General features: G+C 44.2%; 2 protein-coding genes across 2 annotated transcripts; both read right to left on the bottom strand.

Annotated features, from left to right (window-relative positions):
* Positions 1-4,639: 4,639 nt before the first annotated feature.
* rad54b (RAD54 homolog B) lies at positions 4,640-23,541 on the bottom strand. The gene is made up of 15 exons (XM_010884731.4): positions 23,458-23,541; positions 22,053-22,215; positions 21,691-21,880; positions 10,405-10,620; positions 9,963-10,247; positions 9,101-9,263; positions 8,119-8,344; positions 7,605-7,691; positions 7,360-7,480; positions 6,703-6,842; positions 6,331-6,621; positions 6,065-6,228; positions 5,710-5,971; positions 5,306-5,570; positions 4,640-5,143 (listed from the first exon to the last, which is right to left on the bottom strand). The coding sequence occupies exons 2-15, from the start codon at positions 22,212-22,214 to the stop codon at positions 4,923-4,925; spliced, it is 2,793 nt and encodes a 930-aa protein (XP_010883033.1). The 5' UTR covers position 22,215; positions 23,458-23,541; the 3' UTR covers positions 4,640-4,922.
* Positions 11,381-15,640, bottom strand: LOC114829676 (fibrinogen silencer-binding protein). Its single transcript, XM_029115382.2, has 2 exons — positions 14,637-15,640; positions 11,381-12,404 (listed from the first exon to the last, which is right to left on the bottom strand). The coding sequence occupies exons 1-2, from the start codon at positions 15,050-15,052 to the stop codon at positions 11,846-11,848; spliced, it is 975 nt and encodes a 324-aa protein (XP_028971215.1). The 5' UTR covers positions 15,053-15,640; the 3' UTR covers positions 11,381-11,845.
* Positions 23,542-23,616: the final 75 nt, after the last annotated feature.

The raw sequence follows: 23,616 nt of genomic DNA, 5'->3' as shown, positions 1-23,616 counted from the left end.
GTTAGATAACGGAGACAGTGGCTTAATCTCTGACCCCGATGTCTATAATCTAGACCGGGTTTAAAACAGGTTCAGACGGTTGGGATAAATGGCCTGTCAGATTCACCTGAGGACAATCTGTACACCACATTCTTTAAATCCAACAGCTTGGACAGGCAGGCAGCGTGTCTCTCGGAGCGACCGAGGAATGCAAGTGTTCACAGAGGGAGTTACAACCATCTGAGAATACTTTCACACATTCCTCACATCACCTTCAGCGGTGCAAATACATCTACTTGCAGCACAGGGGGAGGCCGGCAGTGACCAATTTGCAGAGCTGTGTATGTGTGGCCAGAGAAAATAGTCATTACAGCAATTGTAGGAGAATTGTGCTTTTGCTGTTGCCAATGAAAGCAGAGACAAGCTGTTTTAGTATCAGGTCCTGGTCAGAGAGCAAAGACGGCTGTGAATTAAATCCAGATTTCATATGATCTCATCCACTGGATGGACTGTAAATCCCAGTTAAGTGCTGGAGTACCATCAGTTGTGTGCGCGGTGTATGTGGTGTGTGCGGTTTACATGGTGTGTGTGGTGTTGTGTGTGTGGTTTACATGGTGTGTGTGGTGTTGTGTGTGTAGATTGTGTGGTTTACATGGTGTGTGGTGTTGTGTGTGTGTGTGGTTTACATGGTGTGTGTGGTGTTGTGTATGTGGTCTGTGTGGTTTACATGGTGTGTGGTGTTGCGTGTGTGGTATGTGTGAGGGAGTGAGTCCTGGGTGTTTAATTCCTGAGACAGCTGAGGGCCAGTGTAGGATTAGATGCCTTATATTTGAACTGGGACCTGTCATGCACTAACAGTTCTCTTTCTGGAAGACAACAGGTGTGTATTTGCACCCACCTATTGACCGTGTACACAATCTGACCTCTGGTTTACCTATGTGTGTCCAGTGGCCTCTAGATACTTTGAAACACTTTAGTGTGTGTATATGCATGGACAGAGTAAGCCTGGTTTAGTCCCATGAGACCCTTTCTGAATCTGCTACTAATGTTGGTTGTCAATGTCAGCTATTAATAACCTTCTAATGAACAGACATGACAGTCATGTGGGGAGCCTCTAGGCCCTGGATCTGAGCCAAGTTAATGGATGTGCACTTAAAGGGGAATAATGGAAAATATGTCTAGGCTCATAAATCCCTCAGTCTCATTGTTTGACTGTCTGTCATAGCTAGAGCTCAAAATAATTAAAGCTTACTCATGTGGCATATGCATTTTATGTTATTTTGAAGTTGTGTGTGTGTGTGCAATAATATGTCTTACAACATCTTTGCTAAGACATATGGAAACACAAACCTGATTCCAAAAAAGGTGGGACACTGTACAATTGTGAATAAAAACAGAATGCAATGATGTGGAAGTTTCAAATGTCAATATTTTATTCAGAATATAACATAGATGACATATCAAATGTTTAAACAGAGAAAATGTATCACTTTAAGGGGAAAATAAGTTAATTTTACATTTCATGGCATCAATACATCTCAGAAAAGTTGGGACAAGGCCATGTTTACCACTGTGTGGCATCCCCTCTTCTTTTTATAACAGATTGCAAACACTGGGGACTGAGGAGACAAGTTGCTCAAGTTTATGAATAGGAATGTTGTCCCATTCTTGTCTAATACAGGCTTCTAGTTGTTCAACTGTCTTAGGTCTTCTTTGTCGCACCTTCCTCTTTATGATGCGCCAAATGTTTTCTATGGGTGAAAGATCTGGACTGCATGCTGGCCATTTCAGTTCCCCAGTCCATTTTAAATGATCCTTGGCCGAGAGAAAACGCCTGCGCTTCTGGATCCTGCTTAGATACGGCTTCTTTTTTGACCTATAGAGTTTTAGCCGGCAAGGGCGAATGGCACGGTGGATTGTGTTCACCGACAATGTTTTCTGGAAGTATTCCTGAGCCCATGTTGTGATTTCCAGTATCATTCCTGTATGTAATGCAGTGCCGTCTGAGGGCCCGAAGATCACGGGCATCCAGTATGGTTTTCCGGCCTTGACCCTTACGCACAGATATTATGGATTTTATGATATTATGCACTGTAGATGATGATAACTTCAAACTCTGCAATTTTTCTCTGAGAAACTCCTTTCTGATATTGCTCCACTATTTTTCGCCGCAGCATTGGGGGAATTGATGATCCTCTGCCCATCTTGACTTCTGAGAGACACTGCCACTCTGAGAGGCTCTTTTTATACCCAATCATGTTGCCAATTGACATAATAAGTTGCACATTTGTCCTCCAGCTGTTCCTTTTCTGTACATTTAACTTTTCCGGCCTCTTATTGCTACCTGTCCCAACCTTTTTGGAAAGTGTAGCTCTCATGAAATCCAAAATGAGCCAATATTTGGCATGACATTACAAAATGTCTCACTTTCAACATTCGACATGTTAACCATATTCTATAGTGAATTAAATTTAAGTTTATGAGATGTGTAAATTATTCCATTCCTTTTTTACTCACAATTTTTACAGTGTCCCAACTTATTTTGGAATCGGGTTTGTAGTATGCAGACCGTGTTCCTGGTCGTTAGATGAGATGGCGTCGTAAACTGATTGATTTAGAGCGCTCTCCCTAATGCATTGAGTGACCTATAGGGTTAACCTACCAGGGTTAATTCCCAGTCTATGTGTGCACACTTCTGTTTAAACTCTGACTGCTGGCCATGGGGAAAATTAAAGGTAGATTAATGGCACACAGCATGAAGTGTGGTTAACCCCTCCACTAGACCACTGCGTGTTAGGCACACCGGATCACGTTCTAAAGCTGCGCCGACTGAGGAGCCAGAACGCTGGCATCTTTCCATTGGTGAACCCTATCCACCCAAAATAGAATTCTCTGGAAAGAGGCTGACTTTGCCTGGCGGACACGTGCAAACACCACGGCCCACAAACCGACGCAGTGCACTGCGTTGCGAGTGTCGTGGCGTGCCTTGGAAGAGCAGATGTCGAGTGCGACTCTGTGGTTGTGTTAAGGTGGTTACTAAGGTGATCTCATTCTGTACCAAAGTGGTACTTTAACTGTCACTGATCTGTGGCTTTCATGATGAGTCATCAGGCCTGAGCCTTGATGACTGGTGTCCCATTTTGCAGTGAAACAGCCCTAGCGCAGGACTGTTTCTTGGTCTCTTCACTGGTTGAATACCTGCAAGTCACCACGGCTCAGATAAATCACACTGCCGGGTATCAGGTGCTTCTAATCAAACTCAACTTCATGTACAAGAAATAGTAAATCGTGCAAAGGTGCCAATGTAGTTGATCGCATTTTTAGACTTCAGTTCTGTAAGCTAACAGTGTTGAGGCTCAGAGATGACCTGATTCCTCTGCCAAGTTTGGACCTCTCAGGTGCAGGAGGTAGAGTCACTAATTCAAGCCCTGGTCCATTTGTTACACAGCCAGCGCAGAAAACAATTACTGCGAGCGGGCCTGGTCATTGTTATGTTATGTGTTGAGGACGGCGCATGACAGATTGACTCCGTTCACTCTGTCATGCCAACTTACCCACTTACCCAGCCACAGTGACACATGTACACAGACAGAGACTAAACCATCTAAAACCAGGACACACTGCCATGCAGGGTCTTGCTGCTCTGGTGGAGAGAGGAACACATGCGCTAAAGCACAAGCCAACAACCCATTGAATGGGCTCCAAACACCCAGCCTTCAGATTGTCCTACATAGGACTACGAGAGAAAGAGACACACTGTAACACAAAAATATTCAAAATGTCCATGAAATGCAGGTTCTCAGAAGTATATTAAACAAAAACCCACAAAGATAATGTGCAGACTTCTAGCAACAGAAGAGAATTGAGGATCTCTACAAGTAGCAATTATAAAGACCTAATGCAGGCTCACCCCCGGGTGCTGGTTTGTGTACACACACCCTCCATGACAGCTGTGGGTGGGTCAATTAAAACAAAGAAATAGAAATCAGCTTTAGGACCCTAGATAAATAGCCGTGAAAGTGATGTAATTAACCTACCAAGCTGTTATAAACTGGGTGGTTTAAGGCCTGAATGCTAGTTGGCCAACACATAATACATCAGACTGTTTGATGCCAGTACAATATTTGTTGTTTTCACTTCAGGTTTTTGGTAATTGGCTAATATACCACAGCTAAGGGTTGTGTGAGGGGGAGTCTGTAGAAGTAAATGTTTTAGCAGGCTACTGTGGCCGAATACCATACCCCCTAGGCCCTTATTGCTCATATATACAATAATGTGTAAAAGTCTTAGGCACCCGAAAATCCAACTGAAGCCATTCATTTTGGTAGTGTTTGTTAAAAAAAAAAAGGTATATCATAAAACAGCTCCGGAAAGAAATTAAGAGACCACTGCACCTTTTTCCTTTCCAAAAAAGTCAAAAAGGAAGGTTTTGAGTGAGGAACAGAAGGGTTCAAATTAAGAGACCACTGCAAATTGGAAAAATTCCTCACTCAAAACTTTCCTTTTCAACTTTTTTTGAAAGGAAAGAAAAAAGTACAGTGGTATACATATAATATATAATAGTTTTATTATTTTGCACTTTTTCTGCTAGAGAACGAACAATAAATAGATGGAATACAGCATAATTCAGTCGTTTATTTGATAAACAATTTTACACTCTTTCATCAAACAGTAAAAATGGTTCAGAAATATTTGATAAACAATTTTACACTCTTTCATCAAACAGTAAAAATGGTTCAGAAAGAAAGAATAACATACAGTCCACTGATGGCCAGGAAGGACTTCTTTCTCATTTGTGAAGTGTGTGTGTGTTATTGAGAAGTGTGTGTGATAGTGGACTGGAAGGACTTCTTTCTCATTTGTGCAGTGTGTGTGTGTTATTGAGGAGTGTGTGTGATAGTGGACTGGAAGGACTTCTTTCTCATTTGTGCAGTGTGTGTGTGTTATTGAGGAGTGTGTGTGATAGTGGACTGGAAGGCGAAGGAGACATTGTTTCGTGCATTATCCAGGTAAGCATCTCTGAAGGTGACTGTGTCCCCTGCAAAATGTCTCCACTGCATCAGTTCTGACATGCTGAGATGCTTCTGCCCCGCCCCGCCACGGTCACCATGACGACCCAGCTGACATGGCCTATCAGATGCAGGATCGTCACCTTCTTCTACTTCTAGAATACACAAGTAGAAAGATAAACAGACGCAGACAAATATAGACACCGACACCCTCGTGCTTCTCTTTTTCTTCTAAATACATTTAAGTTAGTGCATTTTCAACATTGCAGAACCAAATCCATTGGTAAACTTTAAGTTTCCACATGCACGCATGTTACCTGGCGCCGACCCATCCATACTGCAGCAGCAGCGTAGCAGGTCATGGGTCAGACAGGGCGTGTCCGACAGGCTGAAGAGGTCGCGCAAATCATCCGAGGAGAAGCTGGTGTGCTCCGCCCCTTTCCCCAGGTCCACCACCGTCCCAGAAAGGCCCTGTTTGGACACCTGTCTCTGGAAGATCCGCTCTTCTATGGTGCCGGCCGTTAGCAGGCGGTAGATGTGGACAGTCTTCTTCTGTCCGTCTCTCCACACTCGCGCCATTGCCTGTATGGGGATGTAAACATACACACACACACACACACACACACACACCTGATCACAAACAATACCAGGAAGGCATCATCCGCACTCCTCCATGTGTTTTCAAATGTGTAGAAAAAAGACAGAGGGGGCGTGTTCGTACCTGTATATCGTTAGCAGGGTTCCAGTCAATGTCATAGAGCACAAGGTGGCATGCGCCAATCAGATTAAGCCCCACCCCTCCGGCTTTAGAACTCAAGAGGAAGACAAAGTGGGTGGAGTGAGGGCTGTTGAAGTTGTCCACCAACCGCTGCCTCTGGATGGTGGGGGTGTGGCCGTCCAGACGGCAGTAGGTGTATGCCCGCTGGACACACATGTCCTGGAGGAGGTCTAACGTCTGGGTGTAGTTAGACACCACCACCACCCTGTACACACAGAGAAAAAACTGGCGGAGATCAGCTCACAGGTATGGGACAATGTGACAAGCTCCATTGACACACACACACACACACACACACCTGTCAGCAGGGCTGAGGTGATGTATAGCAGCCAGTAGGTCTGACAGGACTAGCAGTTTCCCTGAGTCAGTGGTACTGAAGCCTCCAGAAGAGTAGGACCCTGGGAAGGCACTCCCCAGCCCGTCATACAGGGAACCCTCCGCTGAGCTCCTGTCTGAACGCTCCTGGAACACATGACCGCTGTCTTCATCCGGGGCAATCAGAGACGTCCCTCAGGCTCAAATGAAGCATTTCAAAATGTCTGTGGTGCGCGTCCGGTATTGTACCTGTATAGCAGAGTAGATGAGTCCCGGGTGGTTGCAGAGCTTCTTCAGGGCGGTGATGCAGGCGAGGGACGTGTGAGTCTGGGCGGGACCCTGCAGGCAGGCTCGGACGACACGGTGGGAGAGGAGAGCCTGGTACAGCCCCCGCTGCAGGGGAGAGGGGCCACAGAACAGCGTCCAATCCAGACGAGGCGGCAGGTAGCGGTTGATGACTTCTTGGGTCCGCCTCAGAATGAACAGACCAGTCAGACGAGAGAGCTCAGCTGCTCGCTCCTCCCCCAAAACCCTCTCCTCCTACAGGGCAAGAGACAAAGATAAGGGGACAGCACCGCCGTGGAGACAGACTGACGGTGTTTTGTAGGTGGGGCAAGGCACCTCAGTGCACGTGGGCTGTCGGGACCGGAGGATGGGCTCCTCGTACACCTTCCTGTAGGCAGCAGACGATCCCAGAATCCCCGGGTTCACAAACTCTATGATGGCATAGAACTCCTGCAGGTCATTCTGCACTGGAGTACCTACAGCACAACACACAGGGTCCCAGAGAAACACAGTGGGACAGAAGAGTTAAAAGCCAAGAAAAGTGAGATGTGTGTGGGCGTGTGGGTGTGTGTGTGTGTGGGATGTGTGGGTGTGTGGGATGTGTGGGTGTGTGTGTGAGTGTGTGGGATGTGTGGGTGTGTGTGTGTGTGTGTGTGTGGGATGTGTGGGTGTGTGGGATGTGTGTGTGTGGGTGTGTGTGTGTGTGTGTGTGTGTGTGGGATGTGTGGGTGTGTGGGATGTGTGGGTGTGTGTGTGTGTGTGTGTGGGTGTGTGGGATGTGTGTGGGCGTGTGGGTGTGTGTGTGTGTGGGTGTGTGTGTGTGGGATGTGTGGGTGTGTGGGATGTGTGGGTGTGTGTGTGGGATGTGTGTGTGTGGGTGTGTGTGTGTGGGATGTGTGGGTGTGTGGGATGTGTGTGTGTGTGGGTGTGTGTGTGTGGGATGTGTGGGTGTGTGGGATGTGTGTGTGTGTGGGTGTGTGTGTGTGTGTCTACCGGTTAGTATAACTCTCCGCATACAGCTGAGACCACTAATGGCAGAGGAGGTCTTGATGCTGCTGTTCTTCAGTCTGTGACCCTCATCACAAATCACCAGCCCAAACTCCAGCCTCTGCACCTGCACACACACACACACACACACACACACACACACAGCATTATGACACCGAAGCACCGTAACCTGATTTCCATACAGTCATACAGAAGGCTCACGTAGAAGGAGCTGCAGTGCACCGACTCACCACTTCCAGAGAACGCAGCAGCATCTCATAGCTGATCACCAACACACTGTAGACAGGAGAGGACGCAAACAGCTCCACCCGGTGGTCCTAATGAACAACACAACGTGCTGTAACTTACAACATGTAAAATACCATACACCATACGTACATATGAAAAACATATGACACCTCCCCACCTGGTCAACAGTGTAGATGACACCTCCCCTACCTGGTCATCAGTGTAGGTGACACCTCCCCTACCTGGTCATCAGTGTAGGTGACACCTCCCCTACCTGGTCAACAGTGTGACACCTCCCCTACCTGGTCAACAGTGTGACACCTCCCTACCTGGTCAACAGTGTAGATGACACCTCCCCTACCTGGTCAACAGTGTAGATGACACCTCCCCTACCTGGTCAACAGTGTAGATGACACCTCCCTTACCTGGTCAACAGTGTGACACCTCCCTACCTGGTCAACAGTGTAGATGACACCTCCCCTACCTGGTCAACAGTGTAGATGACATCTCACCTACCTGGTCAACAGTGTAGATGCTGATCCTCTCCCTGCCGAGCCATTTCTTAAACTCAGCGCCCCAGTTCTGCACCAGACTGCCGGGAGCAACCACCAGCACACGCTTAGCAACCGGTTTCCCTCCATACAGCCCCTGCTTTAGCAGCGTCCACGTCAATGCCACACTCTGGAGTGTCTTACCCAGACCCATCTCATCTGCCAAGATAGCGCCGTACCTGCAAGTAGCCCTGACACACACACACACACACACACACACAATAGAATAAGTTCCCACACGAGCCATACACAGAAAAGCTGCCTCAACATAAATATGGTCACATGGCGGTCATATCCTGTTAGGTCTCTCTTACAACTACTTTGCCTTTTCCCTTTGATACACAGGGGGCAATACTCATCTTAGCACACCAATATATACTGGATGTCACTACAACAAGCTCAACCTCAACAAGCCAGAGCGGCTCTTCCTCCAGGGGAAGGCCAACCTGCCCCTTCTTAGTAAAAATAACCTGTAGTTGTATTCAAACTTCATAGCAGAGACTTGTTCATCCTGGGTCTATAACAATAGTGGCGCAGGTCCTAATCCAGACAATCTTGTCTGGACTTCTGCAGCTCACTGTGGGCTGAGCTCTCTGCTTCAGCTATTAAACTGCAACTTACCCAGAATTCTGCAGCCCACCAAGTGTACAGCCCTCCCAAGGGCTCAAATGTCATCCCCCTCTACACACTCTAATGGCTTCCAGTTGAAACCTGCGTCAACTACGAGACATTGGTGCAGGCCCACAAAGCAGAGAGATAAACTGCCAGGGCGGCTTCTTTTGTCAAATGGAAAAGCTTGAGATGTAAGCAGAGGAACTGGTTTGAATGCCAACTGCTCTAAATACTTTTCCTCTAGGACCCACTGGGAGAATAAAATCAACATATTATTCCTGGCAGATTCTAGCTTTAATATTGGTAGTGCACACATCTGAATTAGTAGACATTACCTCATCCCCATGACACATTCGTAGAGGAAGAGCAGGCCTTCTCTCTGGTGGGGTCGGAGGTGAGCAGTCAAGTAGGGGTCAACCACCACGTCCACTACTGGGAGGCCTGCCTTATTATACACCCACTGGTGATTGGCTGAGGGCCGGGGCATGACCAGGGCTCCTACACAGTCAACAGATAAGAGTGTGTGTAACTTTGTGTGTATGTGTGTGTGTGTATGCATTTCATTTATACACCGATCAGCCATAACATTATGACCACTGACAGGTGAAGTGAATAACACTGATCATCTCGTTATCATGGCACCTGTCAGTGGGTGGGATATATTAGGCAGCAAGTGAACATTCTGTCCTCATAGTTGATGGGAAAATGGGCAAGCGTAAGGATCTGAGCAACTTTGACAAGGGACACATTTTCATGGCTAGACGACTGGGTCGGAGCATCTCCAAAACTGCAGCCCCTTGTGGGGTGTTCCCAGTCTGCAGTGGTCAGTACCAATCAAAAGTGGTCCAAGGAAAGAGAAGCGGTGAACCGGTGACAGGATCATGGGCGGAAGCAAAATGGTTTGGAATGGCTTCAAGAACACAACAACGACTTCAAGGTGTTGACTTGGCCTCCAAATACCCCATATCTCAATCCAATCGAGCATTTGTGGGATGTGCTGGACAAACAAGTCCGATCCATGGAGGGCCCCACCTTGCAACTTAGAAGAATTAAAGGATCTGCTGCTAACGTCTTGGTGCCAGATACCACAGCACACCTTCAGAGGTCTAGTGGAGTCCATGCCTCGACAGTCAGGGCTGTTTTGGCGGCAAATTAGGCGGATGGTCACAATGTTATGGCTGGTTGGTGTATAATTACCTGGAGCTTGGGGGTCATGACGTGGTTTGCATTGCTGCTTTTCCGGAGACGTGGTTCCTCCTCCCAACAGCGTCGGACGGCAGAACGGTTTGGAAGACGGTCGTCGAGAAGGAGGTGGAGCTGATATCTTAGGCTCCTCCCTCTCCGCATTGACATCAACGAAACAGCGGCCCTTATTGTAGTCCTGCTCTGATATCAGTCCCATCACCTCAACCTGCTTGCCTCCTATAGTCAACGTCTCTCCTTCACACAGCGATGCCAGCTCTGACACCTTATATCCACTACCTAAACACAAACATCAAAGGAGATGCACAGAAAAGTCACATTCCATTGCCAGTTTCCCAGCCACAGATTAGCCGTAGGGGACATAAAACCAATTAGAAATGAAGGTTTCCCCAATGAGAGTGACTGTTTAATACAGAATCAAGTGCAACACACCCACCCTTGCCAATGTCCTTTCCCTCCAAATCTTTGAGTGTGGCGCAACGTCCTCTTGTCACCAGGACGGCATCTCCCTCCCAGCGCTTGTGTTTCCTCCCGCTGGCCTTACACCACACCACACTGAAGAACCGCGGCCCGCCGGGAACACTAACTGACACCGGGGTGACACCAGCGGGACCACACCCCCCCCCCAGGCTCTGGGGGCGGCATCGGAAACCTGAAACCAAACCATCAACAGTAATCAAAGGATTAACAAACACATACGCTACCCTGAAAGAGCTCCTTGAATTCCAGGAATACCATGCGTCTTGAAAACAACAGCAGAATTGACAAGGAACACTTACACAACAAGTAGATCTGTGCTTTTAGTAGATTACACACTTGTACACTAACACATTAAACTAAGGCTTTTGAAACAGAATTTAATTTACATTTTTTTCAGTTCTTACTATGGCAGAGCCAACCTACAATTCAGGCAAGTTGTTAATAATGTGCACACAAATCCCACATTTTCTGCATTCACTTAATATTCAGCAGGAACTAAACCGTGGCAGTTCAGATATTTGTCCAGCAGAGGTTGCCACTACAGAGGCCTCCAAACTCACTGCAGCCAGGGTCTTCCCTAGAGCGCCATGCCCAGAGTGAGACATCAGCCCTGGGCTGCAATATGCTGTCCAAGCCATTTCACTCACTTTATCCCGAGAGATCACATATTACAGGGGGTGTTGCCTTTGCCTTAAAGTGAAAACTGTTCATTTTGTTCATCAAAAATAAAACCATTAGAACTCTAAACCCCACGATCAGTATCTTCACCCCATGATCAGTATCTTTAAGGGTTTGGATTCCCTCTTCACTTTTCAGGTGGGCGGCTAAACATGAGAAGTACCTTGTATCTATGAGGAAGAGAGATGGCGGAAGTTGGAAAAGGCCAAAGGAGGGAGAGCTACAGGAGATAATGAAGCACAAGACCAACCAACCGGAACAAAACCAAACTTTTAATAGCAAATAATGAAACCACAGAAGATCTGAACCACAAACACTGAACGTAGTCACACCACTGTAACAGGAACACTCCCTCCTCAACCCCTTTGCCCCACAGTTTTCCTCCCCTTTCTCTGACCTCCCAATTGAATGGGTAAAGCAACACGAAATTTAGAACCAAAGGAAACCCATCCAAAATGTAATTGCCAGTTTTAAAACCAGTGATGGTAGCACCTCTTCCATCTGATAAAAGTCAAGACCTGTGCCGTTTTCATGGCTCGACCATACAGTCCAGACACACACACAAACAGACACACACGTCCTCACATCAGCAGGCAATCACACCCGAATTCTTTTTCACACAAACGATTTTCCTCTTCAGTGTACAAAACATTGTTTCACACGCAAATCCAAACAATTCAGAGCATCCTCCTGAGTTAAATATGCCATGGGTGTGTGTGTTATAGAGGCAGTGGTAGTCCATGTCTCAGCCTGGCTGCCCTCAATTTCTCTACTTTGATCTTCGCTCTCAAAAGCTCCTCTTCCAGTTCCTGCTTCCTCTTTAGCCCCTCCCTTTTCTCCTCCAGGTATACCCCCATCTTCCGGTGATTGGCCATGACTTGCTCATGCTCTTCCTTGGCCAGCTGAAGGGGGCGGTGCCTGTCAGGGTCACGGTGGGGGTAGATGTCATTTGGGTAAAGGTCACGATGTAGGGGAACAGGTGAGGGAGAGAGAGGCAGGGCGACTGAGGACGGGCAGGGAGAGAGGGAGCCATCGTAACCATGGACACTGCCCAGCTCCTCCTCTGCCTCCTCCACTCCTTCTGCTTCCAGCCCCGCCCCCACACGTGTTGAGAGGATGGTAAGGTCAGGCGGAGGCTTCACATCCACTTCCTGGTCCAGTCTGACCACATCCTGGTCCAGACGGAGGGGGATGGGGTTTGATGGGTAGTCTGGGAGGCCGGGGAGAGAGGAGCTGCTGCCAGGCTGCTCAATGGGAGAGTCATGTCTATACATCAACCTGCAAACAAACAACATAACACAGCTTTATAACTATATCATTACACATCAACCTGCAAACAAACAACATAACACAGCTTTATAACTATATCATTACACATCAACCTGCAAACAAACAACATAACACAGCTTTATAACTATATCATTACACATCAACCTGCAAACAAACAACATAACACAGCTTTATAACTACATCATTACACATCAACCTGCAAACAAACAACATAACACAGCTTTATAACTACATCATTACACATCAACCTGCAAACAAACAACATAACACAGCTTTATAACTACATCATTACACATCAACCTGCAAACAAACAACATAACACAGCTTTATAACTACATCATTACACATCAACCTGCAAACAAACAACATAACACAGCTTTATAACTATATCATTACACATCAACCTGCAAACAAACAACATAACACAGCTTTATAACTATATCATTACACATCAACCTGCAAACAAACAACATAACACAGCTTTATAACTACATCATTACACATCAACCTGCAAACAAACAACATAACACAGCTTTATAACTACATCATTACACATCAACCTGCAAACAAACAACATAACACAGCTTTATAACTACATCATTACACATCAACCTGCAAACAAACAACATAACACAGCTTTATAACTACATCATTACACATCAACCTGCAAACAAACAACATAACACAGCTTTATAACTACATCATTACACATCAACCTGCAAACAAACAACATAACACAGCTTTATAACTACATCATTACACATCAACCTGCAAACAAACAACATAACACAGCTTTATAACTATATCATTACACATCAACCTGCAAACAAACAACATAACACAGCTTTATAACTACATCATTACACATCAACCTGCAAACAAACAACATAACACAGCTTTATAACTACATCATTACACATCAACCTGCAAACAAACAACATAACACAGCTTTATAACTACATCATTACACATCAACCTGCAAACAAACAACATAACACAGCTTTATAACTATATCATTACACATCAACCTGCAAACAAACAACATAACACAGCTTTATAACTACATCATTACACATCAACCTGCAAACAAACAACATAACACAGCTTTATAACTATATCATTACACATCAACCTGCAAACAAACAACATAACACAGCTTTGTAACTACATCATTACACATCAACCTGCAAACAAACAACATAACACAGCTTTATAACTATATCATTACACATCAACCTGCAAACAAACAACATAACACAGCTTTATAACTACATCATTACACATCAACCTGCAAACAAACAACATAACACAGCTTTATAACTATATCATTACACATCAACCTGCAAACAAACAACATAACACAGCTTTATAACTATATCATTACACATCAACCAGTAGGTAAATAATATAACATAATTATTTATGTTATCTTACCCCCCCCCAGACCAAACAAATACACGTGTGAGCACCAAAGTCCAGGTGTTAAATTACTATATAGTGTGTTTTGCTGAGACAAATGTGAAACTATCATTGAAAGACCTGTTGCCAATGTGTTTGCTTTGTAGTACTTTTCATATACCTATCAGTCGAATCTGTGAACGCAAGAATGAAAACATTCATGCACAGCCAGCCATTTACATTTTGAAGAGAACATTTTAATTTCAATTCAATACAACTTTGTCTGTGCAGAAGAAGTGTTGTTATAGTCTCATCACTGAAATAGAGTTGTGGTTTCAATTGAATTGGAACTAAATACTTCAGGCTGAATGAGCGTACATTCATGTGGGCGTGTTTAAACTGATTGAGGTTAGCTCTGTGTACAGTAATACAGAGCAACACCTCCTATTTCTAGCAGACCTCTACAGCACGCACACACACACACACACACACACACACACACACACACACACACACACACACCACTGTCCATCCCTAAGTGAGTGCTCACCTGCGCAATAAGTGGTGTGTATTACCTGCGCTGTACAGTGAGCAGCATGTCCGTGGGACACGTGTGTGTGTGTGTGTGTGTGTGTGTGTGTGTGTGTGTCTGTGGTCATTCTGTGGGACACGTGTGTGTGTGTGTGTGTGTGTGTGTCTGTGGTCATTCTGTGGGACGTGTGTGTGTGTGTGTGTCTGTGGTCATTCTGTGGGACGTGTGTGTGTGTGTGTGTGTGGTCATTCTGTGGGACAGTGAACAGGTGTGACCTCTGCTCCTCTCACCTGTGCATGGCCGCAGGGTCTTTGTCGTGGTGGATGGGTCCATGGTGGAACAGGTGAGGAATCATCTCCATCACTCTCCTGGTGGGCTCAGATATACTGCCTCTGTACTCCGGCTGGGCGTGTCTCCGTTGCATCACTTCCTGTTTGGCGGACTCCTTCAGCCTCTTGTAGAGGGTGCGCAGACCCTGGGCGGTGCGGGGGGGCCGGTCCCCACCCAGCAGGTTGTACTGCTCAGACACGGTGTCCCAGCATTTGTTCTTGTCCACGATGACGGCGTGTTTGTTCGTGTGCTCCTCCAGGATTCGGATGTGTGGGCGGACCAGCTTCAGGAGGTCCAGCTTCTCAGACAGGGTGAAGTTTGAGGAGCGAGCTTTGCCCACCATACTGGACGACATGTAGACAGACCCAGACGCCATCTTAGAACATAGCCCGGGACCAAAAAACTAGACCAGGCCGGGCCTAGATAACTGCTTGGCTATATAAGATAAAGTCTTGGCTCAATCCCTTGCTTTTCCCCTTCTCTCCTTTTTTCGATTTGGTAATTTCTTCCTCTATCTTTGGTCTGTTTCCCTTCCTTCCTTTTCTTTCTGTTCCTTCTGCCAGCGTGCTGTGACAAGGCTCAGGCTAATACTGGTTTAACTCTCACTCACTCTCTCCTCTCCTCCTTGTTTCTATCTCTTATTTCTCTCCTCTAGAAAACATTCTCACTCTAACGCATGTACACTCTCTCTCTCATTGAAGGTCTTCTGTGCTCTGTGTTACACAACACACACACAATAAGAATCAGGCTTAACTAGGCCAGCCTCGTTTAGGCCCCCGCCTACCGCGGAGGGCTTTGGGTGAATTCCTCCCAGCTTAGGCTGACGCAGGCTAAAGCCGCTTAAACCCAGCCCGACCTACTTACAGCCCAGTCTCTCTAAACCTCAAACCAGCGCTCATTTTAACTGCTACACTAAATTCTAACATACGGGGGGAAATGTTTTCTTTTATAGGGGAAATGGCAAAAAAAAAAAAAGCTGCAAATATGAATGTGCTTTATTATTATTCTCTTTCAAGGACCGATGGGAAAACGGCGTTGATTTAACCAAAGAGGTGCGCGCATTGCGCGCGTCCGTGTAAAAGCGCGTTTTGTTATAACAAAGAAAATCAGAGCCGCATTTCACGGATGAACACAGCACGAATCATCCGCAGACGGGAACAGTAACAGGGGCATAGAAGGAAAAAGCCAGAGATAGCTAGATCGCGGGGAAAGGAGAAGAGACAGAGGCACTAGTTGCTCTGAGAAGGAGGGGGGCAGAGCGCGTGTGCTCACTGATCCCAGGCACAGCTCTAATCTGCCTCGCGTAGCCGCTGCACAACCCACGCTCATTAGCATAACGCTGGACCTGCTGTCATTCAAACCTATATGATTCAAACAAAGGCTTGTCATGGTTGGCTAGGCTTCATTCAGTGTGTGTGTGTGTGTGTGTGTGTGTGTGTGTGTGTGTGTGTGTGTGTGTGTGTGTGTGTGTGTTTCAATGAATCCCATGACACAACATTAAATTAATCCCAGCCAGTTGTATGGAGACTTTGCATGCACACCTTAAGATGGCTATACTTGTCTACTACATTTCCCTTCTGAAGCGGAATATACATTCTATTTATGCATTCATACTCTTCATGTTTGTATAGGTTTTTCCTGCCCATCTTTTCCATCAAGCACCATGTGTACAAAAACAAGTGTCATTTCAGATACAACCCCATCAATATTTGTCTTTGGTTTCTGACTATAACATGAAGACCCTTGGAAAATATTTTAAAATCAGAAAACATGTTGTTCTCCTGGCAAAGATTTGGATCTCCATCATTAAATCAAAGAAAACCCCAACATTTGAAAATGTTTCAGAACATGCGCAGCTACAGCACAACACTGTGAGACATGTCAAAGCACTTTTGTGTGAACATAAATGTGGACATGGCTAGGATCATTGTCCCTTTCATGATCAGTGATGCCCCTGATGGACAGATCTCATCTGAGTATCCATGCCAACATGGCATCTGCCTCATGACGGACGGCATCACTGAGAACATCTCCATGTTATTTAAACAGTGAATTGCAATACACAGGCGATGAATGTGTTAATACACAGGCGATGAATGTGTTAATACACAGGCGATGAATGTGTTAATACACAGGCGATGAATGTGTTAATACACAGGCGATGAATGTGTTAATACACAGGCGATGAAGGTGTTAATACACAGGCGATGAAGGTGTTAATACACAGGCGATGAAGGTGTTAATGCACAGGCGATGAATGTGTTAATGCACAGGCGATGAATGTGTTAATACACAGGCGATGAATGTGTTAATACACAGGCGATGAAGGTGTTAATACACAGGCGATGAATGTGTTAATACACAGGCGATGAATGTGTTAATACACAGGCGATGAATGTGTTAATACACAGGCGATGAAGGTGTTAATACACAGGCGATGAATGTGTTAATACACAGGCGATGAAGGTGTTAATACACAGGCGATGAAGGTGTTAATACACAGGCGATGAATGTGTTAATACACAGGCGATTTTTTGATTTGTTATTCTGCACTTCCACTTTAGGGGAATGTAGAATCCAAATGAGGACAAAAATATTGGCCTGTCGGAGAAATTATGTTTAATAGTTGTATTATTAGTTATTGAATAGACAATCTTTTTGGGGAGAACTTTTTACATTTCAGCTAATGTCCGAGTTTGTAAATCTTCGGTAAAAAATAAATATGTTTTGTCCGAAAAACACAAATGACAAATTATTTTAAGAACTTCTTCTGAGGGAAACTGGGGTTACTGATGTTTACAGACAAGGAATATAGCAAATTTCTTGATTTAAAAATACAACATGTCTTTTGGAATGTTTTAAAGGCTCAATGAAAGGCATAATTACAGGTAACCTGAACAGTATTCAAGTACAAGGCCAGGCTAATAAGACCATTCAAGTGTGCCAACACTGCCAACATACACACTATTATTGTCCATCACATCTAGGTCAGTTAGGAATAAAATTTACATCACAACAACAACAAAAGTCAATGACAATGAAAGAGGCTGCCCAACTGAAGAGGTTTTAACAATTATCCCATGAAAAGTGCATGTTGTAAAACAAGCAGAAACTTAGTCTTGGCCACATATTTAGACCAGTTTTCTCTAGGAAACATATGTTTGCAGATTGTAAAAACCAGAAAAACCTGAATAATTTACAAAATCTTAGTTTATTACAGAAATAAATCCAAAAATAGACATGTTACTGCCACCTTTTAGAAGTATCTAATTACAAATAATTAGATTTCCAGCAGGTGATTCACCTTCACTTTGAAAATGAAATCATCTGTGATGTGTTACAAGTGCTTGGAATATTAAAATCACTCATCCAATCAGTTAAAATTAATTATCCGGTTTTGTATGTAAAGCAATCAGCATGGACACAAGACTGTAGCAATTTCAAGATTGACAATCTCAAGGCTACAGTTCAGTTCCCAGAGACCGTGATGCTCCTGTTTCCACCACACCTAATGTTATAAAGATGTTTAAGACCCATGCCACTACTGCTCCAATCTTCCTGGGCATGGCCACAAGACAGAACTCGATGGAAGATCACAGCGAAGGATTAATTAAATTGTGTCAAAAGCACCTCCGTCAACTGACACAGATTCTAGCTGATCATCAGAAACAAATTATGACAGTTTCAACTCACACCATCTGTCGCCAGCTTAATAAAAGAGGTTGTATATTTGGAGACCCAAAAGGACCCCACTGCTGAGAGACATGAGAACATGACTGCAAATTGCCAAAACACACCTGACCACTCCACAATTATTCAGGGACAATCTCCTGTGCACAGATGAGACTGAATTAGAACCTTTTAGTAAAGCACCCCATTTCTACACAGAAAAAAAAACTAAGGCTTGAAAGAAAACAACACCTTCTAACAGGTAAACAAGGAGGAGGTTCAGTAAAGAACACCTTCTAACAGGTAAACATGGAGGAGGTTCAGTAAAGAACACCTTCTAACAGGTAAACATGGAGGAGGTTCAGTAAAGAACACCTTCTAACAGGTAAACATGGAGGAGGTTCAGTAAAGAACACCTTCTAACAGGTAAACATGGAGGATGTTCAGTAAAGAACACCTTCTAACAGGTAAACATGGAGGAGGTTCAGTAAAGAACACCTTCTAACAGGTAAACAAGGAGGAGGTTCAGTAAAGAACACCTTCTAACAGGTAAACATGGAGGAGGTTCAGTAAAGAACACCTTCTAACAGGTAAACATGGAGGAGGTTCAGTAAAGAACACCTTCTAACAGGTAAACATGGAGGAGGTTCAGTAAAGAACACCTTCTAACAGGTAAACATGGAGGAGGTTCAGTAAAGAACACCTTCTAACAGGTAAACAAGGAGGAGGTTCAGTAAAGAACACCTTCTAACAGGTAAACAAGGAGGAGGTTCAGTAAAGAACACCTTCTAACAGGTAAACATGGAGGAGGTTCAGTAAAGAACACCTTCTAACAGGTAAACATGGAGGAGGTTCAGTAAAGAACACCTTCTAACAGGTAAACATGGAGGAGGTTCAGTAAAGAACACCTTCTAACAGGTAAACATGGAGGAGGTTCAGTAAAGAACACCTTCTAACAGGTAAACATGGAGGAGGTTCAGTAAAGAACACCTTCTAACAGGTAAACATGGAGGAGGTTCAGTAAAGAACACCTTCTAACAGGTAAACATGGAGGAGGTTCAGTAAAGAACACCTTCTAACAGGTAAACAAGGAGGAGGTTCAGTAAAGAACACCTTCTAACAGGTAAACATGGAGGAGGTTCAGTAAAGAACACCTTCTAACAGGTAAACATGGAGGAGGTTCAGTAAAGAACACCTTCTAACAGGTAAACATGGAGGAGGTTCAGTAAAGAACACCTTCTAACAGGTAAACATGGAGGAGGTTCAGTAAAGAACACCTTCTAACAGGTAAACAAGGAGGAGGTTCAGTAAAGAACACCTTCTAACAGGTAAACAAGGAGGAGGTTCAGTAAAGAACACCTTCTAACAGGTAAACATGGAGGAGGTTCAGTAAAGAACACCTTCTAACAGGTAAACATGGAGGAGGTTCAGTAAAGAACACCTTCTAACAGGTAAACATGGAGGAGGTTCAGTAAAGAACACCTTCTAACAGGTAAACATGGAGGAGGTTCAGTAAAGAACACCTTCTAACAGGTAAACATGGAGGAGGTTCAGTAAAGAACACCTTCTAACAGGTAAACAAGGAGGAGGTTCAGTAAAGAACACCTTCTAACAGGTAAACATGGAGGAGGTTCAGTAAAGAACACCTTCTAACAGGTAAACATGGAGGAGGTTCAGTAAAGAACACCTTCTAACAGGTAAACATGGAGGAGGTTCAGTAAAGAACACCTTCTAACAGGTAAACATGGAGGAGGTTCAGTAAAGAACACCTTCTAACAGGTAAACAAGGAGGAGGTTCAGTAAAGAACACCTTCTAACAGGTAAACAAGGAGGAGGTTCAGTAAAGAACACCTTCTAACAGGTAAACATGGAGGAGGTTCAGTAAAGAACACCTTCTAACAGGTAAACATGGAGGAGGTTCAGTAAAGAACACCTTCTAACAGGTAAACATGGAGGAGGTTCAGTAAAGAACACCTTCTAACAGGTAAACATGGAGGAGGTTCAGTAAAGAACACCTTCTAACAGGTAAACATGGAGGAGGTTCAGTAAAGAACACCTTCTAACAGGTAAACAAGGAGGAGGTTCAGTAAAGAACACCTTCTAACAGGTAAACATGGAGGAGGTTCAGTAAAGAACACCTTCTAACAGGTAAACATGGAGGAGGTTCAGTAAAGAACACCTTCTAACAGGTAAACATGGAGGAGGTTCAGTAAAGAACACCTTCTAACAGGTAAACATGGAGGAGGTTCAGTAAAGAACACCTTCTAACAGGTAAACAAGGAGGAGGTTCAGTAAAGAACACCTTCTAACAGGTAAACAAGGAGGAGGTTCAGTAAAGAACACCTTCTAACAGGTAAACATGGAGGAGGTTCAGTAAAGAACACCTTCTAACAGGTAAACATGGAGGAGGTTCAGTAAAGAACACCTTCTAACAGGTAAACATGGAGGAGGTTCAGTAAAGAACACCTTCTAACAGGTAAACATGGAGGAGGTTCAGTAAAGAACACCTTCTAACAGGTAAACATGGAGGAGGTTCAGTAAAGAACACCTTCTAACAGGTAAACATGGAGGAGGTTCAGTAAAGAACACCTTCTAACAGGTAAACATGGAGGAGGTTCAGTAAAGAACACCTTCTAACAGGTAAACATGGAGGAGGTTCAGTAAAGAACACCTTCTAACAGGTAAACATGGAGGAGGTTCAGTGATGTTTTGCCATTGCTTTGCTGCATAATGAAATCAGGGGAATTCCAATGCAAGGTGCCAATTCTTTTCCACAACTGTATGTTACATTGCCTGTCCCAGTCACCCGTATCTTTACAAGACTATAGAATATGCAAACAGAACACCAAGACAAAAATAAACACTCCTTCAAAGCACCTCTTGCCAAACAGTTCTGCTGCTTACTCAACAAGGATGTATTGCACCAGTGATAACACAAAGAGGCATCCAGATGTTTCAGTCCTGATTCTGAGGCATACATATATAGCACTTGAAAGCACATCTTGCCAAATCATTCCGCTTCTTTGTTCAACAAGGAAGTACAGGCAACATCTTGGAGAGAAATGCATTCACTAGCCTATAACCACGATTGCGCTTGCAGGTGCTCAACCTACCCCCAGGAGACGCAAGAGCATGACAAAGCAAGGCTACCCTTTTTTGAATCATATTCAGTGTAGTAAAAACGCTCATTGCTCTCAGTGATGATGCTAAGAGCGCATCTTTTATTCACATAAAACATACTGTGCTTGTTCTTATTTCTACACAATATTTTTACACTTTACAAGAGCAACATTTATTCTGACCCCATAACCTGCGCTACCTGCCATCCTCCCATGACTGACTCACCAGCTTGGTCGTCAGTGGTCTCCTCTGTGGGGTTTTCAGGCTCTGTCCCATTCTCCTTACTGTCTGCACTCAGCACCCTGGCTAGAGCTCTGGACGGGCCTGGCACTGGGGGGCTATTAGCCAAGCTGAAAGGCTTTACGGGTAGGGCAGGAGGCAGTGCAGGGGATGGATTTGAAAGGCTCTTCTGGACCTTCAAGGACAGAGAACAGTAACTCAGGAATGAGAGGACTCGTGTGAGGGAATTACACAGTCTGGAATAAAATAGCTGGTGACTCCTTTATGCTCACTTATCAAATTACTAAAATAGTAATAGGGGTCACATTTGGGGCTCTGGATAACAGGAAAGTGAGGCATGTGTTTACCTTGTTCAGTACATTCCCCAGGGCCAGTGTCGGGACCAGTAGCTCCTTTTCAGGCAGGATATTGACATCAGGAGGACCAGTCAAAGAAGCTCCAGGAGGGACAAACCGGGGCTTCTTGGCCATGTTACCAAAGAGCTGACTAGGGGCCCCCGAGCGACGCATCCTGTTTGTGAGCAACACACACACACGCACGCTTTTACCATTATTGATACAGAGAAATCAAGCTGAGTACTAAGTCCTTTAACAGACCCCTGTATTACAGCAATAATAATAAAAAATATTATATAAATATATGAGAAATACACATACACCAAGGCAAGCAATCACATTGAACAATAACAATTTAATTTATCAAACATTTGACTTGCCTCATAGATACCAAAACATCTGGCTTAAGGTTACTCTGCAAGACATACCATGATTGTGGACCATAGTAAACATAATTAAACATAGTAAACAACTCGATCTGAATAAGCCAGCGATATCTGTATGATTTGCCAGTCTTGAGAACGCATTTCATAACTGCTGTTTTACCTATTTATTTTATGGATAACATTTTCTGGAAGTATCTGCAGTACAACAAACATTAAACAATGTCTGGCCCTTCTGGAAATCAGGACGCCCTAACCAACCCAAGTGTAGAAAAGACAATGATCAGTGCCAAAGTGCGCACCAGTGATAACGCAAAGTGGCATCCAGATGTTTCAAAACTGATTCTGAGGCATGCATATACAGCACATCACCTAAATACTAACATAGAAATGTGTTGCACTATTTAATTTCTTTGCTGAGATGAAAGGCATTCATTGTTTCTATTAAAGGAACTAATTTTAACATCCAGAACCAACGCATCACTGTGTGTTAAAAAAAAAAAGATCTAACCAAATCGCAAGGTATTCTTTATTATGTTATACATTTTATTATACTATGCTGTACTGTACTGTCATATAATATTCTAATTTCTTTTTTTTTTACTCCGCATTATTGGAAAAGGCTATGTCATTTTCAGTGCACATTTACGGTTCACGAAGAATGTGACAAATACTGTTAGATTGATTTGCTCTACTGTCCTGTGTGTGCAGGCTTTTATTTCACCCCTTACCTTAATGCCGGATTGAGCTAGCTAATCAATGGTCTAGTTAGTAAGCAGCTGATAGTCAGACACAGCTAACTAGCAGCAATTTGTTAGGGAACATATTAACATAACACACATAGATAGATAGAAATACTTCCATGCATTGAACGTTACATTATGGAACTGCTAGCCCTAGTCAGCTCAATACTTTGACAGTGCCCCAACATTACAGTAAAAGTGTTGAAACCATTGTCATCGTCTATGACAAACAACTAGCTTGTAATAACATGTTGGAAAGCTAACATAAAGGTGTTAGTGTTTTATACATACGTGTTCAGCAAATAAAGTCAAGACCCTTCTTTACAGTTCTAAATGGTTACAAAACATCAACATCATCTTCAGAGACGAATGAATTCTCCCGCTTAAGTAACGTATACTGCTATTGGCTGCGTCCCACGCAAAGGGGCGGAGTTCAGTTCTAATTGGGTA

Source organism: Esox lucius, chromosome 20 (genome assembly GCF_011004845.1).
Source record: "Esox lucius isolate fEsoLuc1 chromosome 20, fEsoLuc1.pri, whole genome shotgun sequence".
Classification (NCBI taxonomy): Eukaryota; Metazoa; Chordata; class Actinopteri; order Esociformes; family Esocidae; genus Esox; species Esox lucius.
The sequence above is the reverse complement of the archived record's forward strand: the minus strand, read 5'-3'. Positions and strand labels throughout refer to the sequence as shown.